The 10,143-nt window shown below is 34.3% G+C and overlaps 1 protein-coding gene across 1 annotated transcript in view; it reads right to left on the bottom strand.

Annotated features, from left to right (window-relative positions):
* LOC117100508 (integrin beta-1-like) overlaps positions 1 to 10,143 on the bottom strand; it is a 54,022-nt gene that overhangs the window by 23,982 nt on the left and 19,897 nt on the right. The window contains exons 6-8 of the mRNA XM_033240239.1: positions 7,839 to 7,970; positions 5,888 to 5,984; positions 1,309 to 1,396 (exon numbers count right to left, since the gene is read on the bottom strand). Of these exons, the coding sequence (XP_033096130.1) occupies positions 1,309 to 1,396; positions 5,888 to 5,984; positions 7,839 to 7,970 (317 nt within the window). The remainder of the gene's footprint in view (positions 1 to 1,308; positions 1,397 to 5,887; positions 5,985 to 7,838; positions 7,971 to 10,143) is intronic.

Below are 10,143 nucleotides of genomic sequence, written 5' to 3'. Positions count from 1 at the left end.
CCCTTTTTCAAATCCCTTCTTTTGAAATTCCCCATTGTAAATAAATTATATTTATCCTTTTAAAGTTAATAGAGCTTCTTCTTGTTTGATTTATGGTTGAATCTACCTACCCGACTGAGCCGAGCCAACTGGAACCCGAGCCCCCACGACCTATTTAGTGATAATTACGCTGACAATGACTGTGACGGGTAAAATTACAGCGAACAACCGCTACATTTTTATGAAATTGTAATGTTTATATTTACTGTTTTGCTGTTTTAATTGTGTTTCTTAAATTTGGCAACCCACTCGACAGAGATCTAGTATCTCTTTTTGGGACGCCTGCCTTCTTTTTGTCTGTCATTTTTCTGTACATTTTTAAGAGGCGAATAAATGAAATGAAAGCAAATTATGCACACTTTGTGGGACGAAATTTATTATGTTATAAAAAATTTCCTGCTTTAATTGCTCCTAGGAAAAAATACATAAAACAATACTTTTATATTCACCCACAAATGTTATAAAATTTCACCAGTTATTTTAAACTTGTAATTTTAAACAATTAAGCCTAGTCATGCTTGCTCATTCTGTTAAAGAAATAATGTTAATGTTCGAATTTAATAAGTACTTCATCTCACTTCTGTTACGGATTAAGCTGGTTTGTACAGTTGCTTTCATATCCCGAAAGGGGTCGATAGAAAAAGAAAAAAACGAAATATACCAATTCGCTGGGAAAAAAGCGCTTCAGATCTAAAAAGAAAGGTGCTAAATAAATAAGAGAATGAAAATTTAACACACGGTAGATCAGTTCGAGTCTGTCCGCAGCTCGAGTCGGCTAGATCTAGCTAAACGACTCGGTCAAACTGCACGTTCGAGTCCGCTCTGTCTGTATATAAATAACATTCTAAAATCGGCTTCAAATTTGAAGAGGATTCAGATAACCTTGTCAATGTGTCAAAATATGAAGTTAATCGGTCCAGTAATTTTGAATTTAAAAGGAAAGTGCACACACGCACCCACACCGCATCCCCTCTCCAGCACACACACACACAAACACACACACACAGACGCGCATTATTGCAATACTCTCGCCTCTCTGGATAATAAATGGGCCGAATGTATGTCGTGAGTACAATTTAATAACAATCTATATGGTGCTGAGTGATAAACTGGGATATAAGCGCTTCTTATTTGCAGATAAACACGCTATATAAATAACCGAAAAAATAAATAAATAAATAGGACCAATGTGTATGTTGTGAGTAGAATTTTGTAACAATCAGTTTGGTGTGGAGTGATGGTTTAAAAAAAAACAACTTAAATACTCACGACAAATTTTGCGATGTTATCGATGAGACTGATTGAATGTTTATATCCATAAGGGTCTACACAACCACTCACAGCAAACCTACAATATCTGTTGTGATAGAAATATACATTTTTTTTTAATTAGAAATGCATGCACTTCGAAATAGGGTGAACAAAAAGGGACCTTGACAGATACACACCAGTCCGACCATGTTTTGGGTGAGGTAAGAAAAATTACGATTATGTCGCCTCTAATGGCCGGAAATGGCACTCTCATGATTTGAATATAATTTTCAGTTTTATCTTTAAAAATAATTTTGAAATATTTTCAAATGAAACAAGAGCGACCGCTCACCGGTCCGCGCGTTCCTCCACGCTAAATACGGTACAGGCGCAAGTTATTATGTTGGGTTTTTGGAAGAGCTAATAAGATTGAAATTTTTATATAATTAGCATGTATATTTGAACGAAAAAAAATATTATTTAGAATGTTCATTTATACAAAATTAAAATATCTCAAAATAGGAAAAAATCATAAAATTGGAAAAAAAATTGAATGGCAAGACGTGATTCGAACTCACAACCTTAACTACTTTAGAACACATCCTTAACCGACCGCCCCATTCCATACGACGTTCCCTATTGGCGGTAATGGCGTTAATGCACAATCCTTCCTGAAACCCCTGTTAGTTTTGTATGTGTAGTGGGAACCCTAGTGTCCACCTTAACAAAAGGGCGATGAACCCTTGTTGGAAATCATTTTTAGTTTATGGCACTTTCAGTTTATGTGTACAAAATTTCCTGAACGTCCGTTCAAAACTGGCGACGCTGGATGCTTTTCTGGTAACAAGAACAAGTAACAATATTGAGGCTCTGGAGTCAGCGCTTTGCGTGGACCCAAAAACTTAGACTTGATTTTAATAGACCTAACGTTACAGTAAAGAGTTTCGTCTGTTACGCTTCGACGCTTTCGATCGTATAGCTTGGCGTGTCACGGTGCACTGGTGGACCCACGTGGTAAGAAGGGACTGTTTGGTCTATGCAGCTGGTTAAAAAAATATGCAAGAAAATTGATGGCACGTAAAAAGTAAACAATAAATATACACATACCGAAAATGCTCGCCTCTAAACCCAAATATTATTGAGGGGCTAGCTAGTCGTGTTCAAAATTATATTTTTAGACCTGTTATTGAACAGGCCCTAAATAGTCCCCGAGCACTGGCTGCACTGCCCAATATCCCTATGATACTGCTTCAATACGTTTTAAATTTGGAACTAGAAAGTGTTTTTGTTTATTATAAGTGAGTATTCCTGTGTCTGTCTCTTTAAGATGTTATGCTATTTTGAAAATGTTCGCTCTCTGTTACTTTCATTACACATTCCACATCTTCCTTCCCCTTCTATAGAACCAACATGTGGACACTTGGTCTTCCACGTTCCAAATTAAGTAATCATCGGCTTTTGATAAATGTGCAACGCAAACTAGAAACATTATGTTCTTTTCAAATAAAATGTGTTGAACTGTTAAAATTACTGAGACTAGAAAGTTAACACCTCTCTTACACAAAACCCAGGACCGCCGAGGGCGGCCGTGGACCCCGGGGCAGTTTTGCTGCCTTGGCCCATTAGTTGGGGGTCTGGGGGGCCGCCTAGAGCCCCAGTGGGATCGAGGAACAGCAGATCCCTGATAGGGACCTCCGGAAGCTACGGCATTTTACCAGATTAAGGGACTAATTTAATCGATTATAGAGTGATTAATTTCACCAGGTCATAAAAAATAAAGTATAGAAACATGAAAACTAAAAGCTATTCTTCTTAGTATTCAAACGTACAGCTGAAAAGATTCATAACATAGTTATCAAAGTATACAGCGGCGGATCCAGGAATTTGAAATAGAGGTGGCCCAGAGAAGGAATTCTGTAGACCGAGGGTCTATCTACCTCAGCCCCACCATAGTTCGGGCTATGTAAGAACATTAATGGATGGCCGGACGGCCGGATTTGACACTCTTAGACTTAAATTTTAATAGATTTTTTCTTTCTAAATTTTTGAAATTTATAAAAAAATTAAGGGGAGGGCCGGCCTCCCCTTAAATCCGCCACTGGTTTAATATATTAATTCAGTAGTTATTTAACAATCAAATCTCTATTAGGTCTATTCATAGGCCTCCTTTTTCACTTGCATATTGACGATGTCCAGGGTCAAGCCTTTGATAATTATTAATTAATAAAGTAAAGAATTTACTATTGATACATTGTAAACATAAACTCTAGAGTATTAAAAGTCATGACAATATTCATTAAAAAAAAAGAATTAAAAGCGATTAATTACGAGCTTTCATTAATAAACGATGAGCTTTATTTACAATTTTCGTGGGGAAAAACACATGACTGATACTGGATGAATGTATATGTTCAATAATATTTATTCATTTATTTTATTTTATTGTGTTTACCTGATATCTCTGCGCATGCCGGGCCATATTTTTCCCCATATAGTTCCGGCAGAAATTATAGAGGGTGCTATTTTAGGTAAGTTTTTAGGTATAACTAATACATGCATGAATATGCATACAGACTCCCACTCGCGAAACAGAGTCAGCGGTGTATCGAGTTTTATGCTTGGATAAACGCTATGGAGTCACTAGGTCAAAATCTCGTAAATAGGCCTTGGTAGTCAAGACAGTGTAAAAAGTGCGTAGTACAGTAGTAGATTAGACACATTCTATGTAGGCCTACAGCATGGTCTTCGAAAGTATAGAAACAGGGAGTAGGCCTAATATTGAATCTGGCGCCGTATTTGAGTAGGCCTAGGCCTACAGTTAGATACAGTATGACGTCTTTTGTAGCAATTGTATGCTCTCTATTGTATTAGTAGTACTGATTCCGAAGGATATCACGTTTAGAATGCTCGGAAACAAACTACGAGTTCTTCGGACACAGTTAACTTACAATTTTACAATAAAAATATTTTGAGAAAAAAATCCCTAAATATTATTAATTAACAGACAGTGAGCATTTCTGTATTCTTTTGCATGATTCATTGGTTGGTAACATTTAAGGAGTTTTGTAGAACCGTCTGTAAATCAGTGAAAGCTATTTTTACTTCCATCTTATTTTGATCGTTTTATATAAAGCTAATCAACATTTAATTGGGTAGACACAGCTTAAACAGTACTTCATATCATGCCTTTATTCATATTGAATATAAACGAAATATTTGTAATAAATTGTACCTATAGTATTAGTAGTACTGATTCTGAAGGATAGGTCTATCACGTTTAGAATGCTCGGAAACAAACTACGAGTTCTTCGGACACAGTTCTTACAATTTTGCAATAAAAAGATTTCTTTATGAGAAAAAAATCCCTGAATATTATTAATTAACAGACAGTGAGCATTTCTGTATTCTTGTGCATGATTCATTGGTTGGTAGCATTTAAGGATTTTTGTAGAACCGGCTGTAAATCAGTGAAAGCTATTTTTACTTCCATCTGATTTTGATCGTTTTATATAAAGCTAATCAACACTTAATTGGGTACACACAGCCTAAACAGTACCTTATATAATGTGTATAGCAGGGTTCTCTCGATTTTTGGACAAAATATTTGTAATAAATTGTACCTGTGTGTCCGAGCATTTCTAAACGTTTATATCCTTTAGAATCAGTAGTACTACTGTACAGCAGTTAATTATTGCTACTTACACTACTCAAATAATCGACCAAAAATTCAACGCTACCTTGTTATACTTTCAAAGACTATGCTGTATGTAAACACTGCCTAGGCATAGGGATATTATAATTACAATAATAGTCAATTACGGTAGTTCACTCTGTATCGACTGTATACACTTTTCATTTCGACCGACCACCAAGAGATTTTGGCCTACCCTATGGAGGAATTAGTTTAGATCCTAAACTAACTCCTCTATGCCCTAACTACGCCGTAGCTTTCATATTCCACAAGCAGCAAACACCACTTTCGCGACTCGCGAGAAAAAGTGTTAAGCAGTTGCATTATTAATGTTATCAGTTCACCTAAATGACCTTAAATAGTGCCCTCTATAATTTCTGCCAGAACTGTATGGGGAAAAAAATAATGCTTAATTTTTCCCCGGCCTCTCGACGCCAACACACACAACAAACTTTTAGACACTCGAGGTTGTACTAACTATTACGATCTCAATATCCATAGTACGGTACAGTACAAAAATCATATCAACATACACATTAGCTTTAATTGATTAGCTTGAATTGATTGGCATTGATAGCCATATTGCTTTCTACTCTAGAGTCTAAAAACAATTTTACTTATCTAAATAAGTAATTCTACTTATCTAATAAGTTATAAAATGTATAAAATTTACAAAACAATCATTACAATTACATTTATCTATACAATTAAAAGAAATTTTGAAATCATGTTTATGATAGCAGCGTATTAAGGACGGTTAGATATATAATAGCGATATATACGTATACATTTTTTTTAAAAAACCTTCTTTATTCTAGATACTGTTCTTCATGAGGTCTAGTTTAAAAGCATTCACTCTTAATTTTATCAGTTTTTTAAAGCAAAACTATTTCTACTACTACTTACTTTAAACTAAGCGGTGAGTAGAATGGACTAGTTGTTTTGTCAACAAACGAACCAAAACCCATTCTCAAATCCCTGGTAACGCCTTGCAATGCTCTGGCTAGAAAGTTTTAGACACAGATAAAAATACAGAAAATAATTTTTCATTAGTTTAGTCATATAACACGTATTAATTAACAATGGATACACTTTCACTAAGCAAAAAACTATTGTATTTCAAGTAATAACTAAACAGTTACTAATTTTATGTGGAACAATTCATGTAATAATGTATTGGAATGAAATGAAAATTTACATAAAAACATTACTGTAAATAAGCAGAGATCATGGGTGTATGCAAGGCGGTCGGGAAGCTTGTACAACCCCTCCAAAATTTTCAAAAGTCTACATTTTTTCAAAAGACATTTTTTTCTAGGGCCTTTTCACAATGATAAATGAAAAAGCATTGATGAGGTACCAGCAGTGAGTCCAAAGACCTTGCCAATTGCGTGACGTAATCTATCTCATTTCCAGCAATTCTGAAACTGAGCCTGCCATCTGCTTTAAGCAAATTGTATTGACATTTCAATCACATCTTGCTGTTATTTCATTGTGAAAAGGTCCAAAAAATTATGATCACGACCCACCCAGAAGAAAATCCTGGATACGCCCCTAGAGATAGATATTGAACTAAAGAAAAACGATATTGTATGTCAGATAATAATTATACAGGTATTATTGTTATAAGTATGGGCCTTAGTACCTTGAAAGGTTAATAAGTAACAATTCATGTGACAATGTATTGAAATGAAATGTAAATCCACATGAAAAGAATAAGCAAGCTTAGATAGATATTAAACTAAAGCAAAAAAAATTGAATACTGTAGAAGCTATGAATAAATGTTGGTTGCCACACAGGAGAGAGAGAAAAAAAAACTAATGGATACATTCATCCTTTACCATGTCATACCTACAAAAATATAACATCGACGGTCTGTACATGCGGACATTATAATAGACCAAGTTCAATTTAGCGTAAACAAAGAAAGTTCCTTCTAGTGAATTATTTGGTAAGATAAATTTTGGGGTATAGTTCTAACTAGTTTCAGGCAAACTGTTAAAGGATTTTTAACTCATTCTATATTATCGGACCTATAATAGATACACCTAGAATAAGGTTAGAACCGCGCATGCTCGTATCAAGGTTAACTAGTTTCAGACAAACTGTTAAAGGATTTTTAACTCATTCTATATTATCGGACCTATAATAGATACACCTAGAATAAGGTTAGAACCGCGCATGCTCGTATCAAGGTTAATCGACATAAACACCATACTACGGGATAGGTGCATGCGCAGTTGAAACCATGATTGGCTTATTGTTTTGTGTGGCAATAGTTTTTCTTCAACTGTCATCCATTTGTGGCATAGTGTATGTATGTTGTTACCTATAATGATAAGACAGGTTCAATTCGCCGAATAGTGGCCTCTGTTCTAAAATGTTGGTGTAGTTACTGGTAACTAATCATATTTTATTATCAAAAGATTTTCAAGTTAAACGAGCTTTAAATTAAATCGATTCGCATGATATAATTCCTACTACATGTGGTCGAAATAATATAGATATCAAAGTAACCAATCATCACCAAAACCAACACGATCATCGTCATCGTCATCATTATCATTATCACCAGTTACCTGTATTAAATAAATCTTTTCGTTTTTTGTTAATTACTTAAGTTTTCAGTGCAAGCTTTGATTTAAAAATTATTAGTATTTTTGTCTAATAATTTCTAGCCACACAAAACGAGTACTCTTTTATCTCCTCTTCTAGTCTAACTTTCAAAGGCACAACTGTAAGCTAACTTTTTTCATTTCAATTCAATTTTCTACAATATTTTAAATCAATTATCATGTTAAAGTTATGTTTAACCATAGTTTAACAACAGCGAGACTGTATATGGAAGTAACTTACATAGTTCAAACATACTCTTTTTCATCGTATCCAGATAGGGCCTCATAGAAAGTGATAAATCCATAAGAAAGTAGATATCAACAGGAAAATCAACAGATGGTCGAATATCTATGTTAAATGTCAGTTTCTTTCCTGCAAATGAAAAAGAAATAACATGATCCAATGTTATTTTAGTATAGCCTAGATCTTCGGTATGGTTTTTCATTTTAGTCTTTTCGGTTCCTTCAGTATTCTATGTATTTTATGTATTCCATCATTGTATTGTACCTGTCTCTTATACACATCTAGATGTGTATAAGAGACAGATATTAGTGATACGCCTAATATCAATATCAACATTTATGAAAATAATAATAATAACAATATATGCGTTAATATTATCTTATTCTTACTATTCTTATTCGCCAAAAAACAAAGTACAATACAATGATGGAATACATACAGAATACAAGTACAACTAATTGAATGAGTCGGCAGAAACACAAAAGCGAACTAAATCACAAAATTAACAAAATACAGAAAGCAAATATCTAAGTAAGTAGAATACAAAAATAAATATAACAAAATATGTAATCATTGATCAGAAATCATTTTAACTTTAAAGAAATTATATTAAAAAATATATATGTATAATTGATTAAATATAATTAAACAATTAAGATATTTAAACATAAAAATTTTATAAATAAGATAATTCTAATGTAAAACAAAATTATTTGCAATACTTTGTGAATTAAAGATTATTATGAAGAACGAATTATTTAAGTTTAGTGAGAAAGATGTGGAAAGAGTCAACAAGAAAAGAGTGTTTCAGATCATCAGGGAAATCATCCCAAAGTCTTGGCAATTCATGAATAGCTGATAGGTGAAGGTAATTGGTACTTGCTCGAACGTGTTTGAAACGCAATACCCCTTGGTGACAGATATTGACTACAGCAAATTGACGAATGCTCTCAGTCAAGATAGCCCATAAGAGTTTTACACACAAATGATGCAAGTAGATATGGTCTGCGACCTGGGTCAAGTTTGTTAATTGTGTGACACAGGAGCTTGATGAAAAAAAGCCATGCTGGACATCACTAATAAGGCAGTCGGTTGTAACATGACCAAATACTTCAGAACAAATTATTTTCTCAAGTATCTTACAACATATTGGGGTAAGAGAAACTAGTCTATAATTGTTGATGCAAGTTTTATTGCCAAATTTGAAAACTGGAGTGACATGGGAAAATTTCCAGGCAGATGGTAATTTACCAATCTGTAGAGTCAAACGAAAGATATTGTAGAGAAAAGAAGTCAGTACACATTAGATGCATTACGGATTATGTAAGGATGTACAGTATTGAATCGGAACCAGAATTTCAAGCTTACTCAATGCAGTATGAACATCATTAATAATATCAAAATTGACAGTTGCAAGTTCAGGTATATGGAAGGAGCATGGTGGAGGTTCAGTTGGAGAAGAAATGTTGTAGGAAGATGAAAAATGATCATTGAAACCGCTAGAGACAACAGATGGAGTAGAAATCATTTTACCGTTAATTTTTAAGAGGAAGGAACTGGTGATCGTTGGCGTTCCCAATCTGCTTCTTGGTTATAATTTTCTTAATATCATTTTGTTATCCATGGGTGACGTTTTCTGAATTTCTTACAGTATATCGACACGGAATACAGTCACGTATGACTGCATCAAATATATCAAGAAACCCTTCCCAAGATTCTTCTACACAGTCATTCATAAACACTCCCAGAACGGAACAAAATGAAATAATTGTTGGAGATGATCGACGTCAGTCTCACGCGATATGCCAAGAATCGGTTGATTAGATGTTTAGATAGCATTTGTTTCAGGTAGAAGTGAGCACAAAAAAACATTGCTAAAATTTGGAAGACAGTAACATGCAACAAAACACATTTTACAATTACAATTGTGACCACTAACTGAAAAGTATATTATTTATATGGGTCTGCAGAGTCATAGTTCATTTTAACAGGAGCAAGACAGTTCTTAACAGCTGGTAGTCTAGTACACCACCAACCCTCTTGTCATTTCACGTGGCAAGATTTGATATTGATCTGAAAATCCAAGCTGAGGTGTGAGATCATCCTTGCTAAACCAAGTTTCTGTTATCAACATTTTGAGGCGCGAGAAAAGCTACCAGTTCAATGGATTAATTGAGAATACTTCTAGCTTTAAGAGTCAGAACAGTGATTGGATTGCGATCTTGTTGCCTTGGTATTTCATCTTCTGGTCCAGGGGTTTCTTGTATGTCACTTGATAGTGCTAGTACATTAAATATATATA

Source organism: Anneissia japonica, unplaced genomic scaffold (assembly GCF_011630105.1).
Source record: "Anneissia japonica isolate Jap-2015-1 unplaced genomic scaffold, ASM1163010v1 scaffold685_len2926416_cov193, whole genome shotgun sequence".
Classification (NCBI taxonomy): Eukaryota; Metazoa; Echinodermata; class Crinoidea; order Comatulida; family Comatulidae; genus Anneissia; species Anneissia japonica.
Note: the sequence above shows the minus strand (reverse complement) of the source record. Positions and strands in the feature narration are given on the sequence as shown.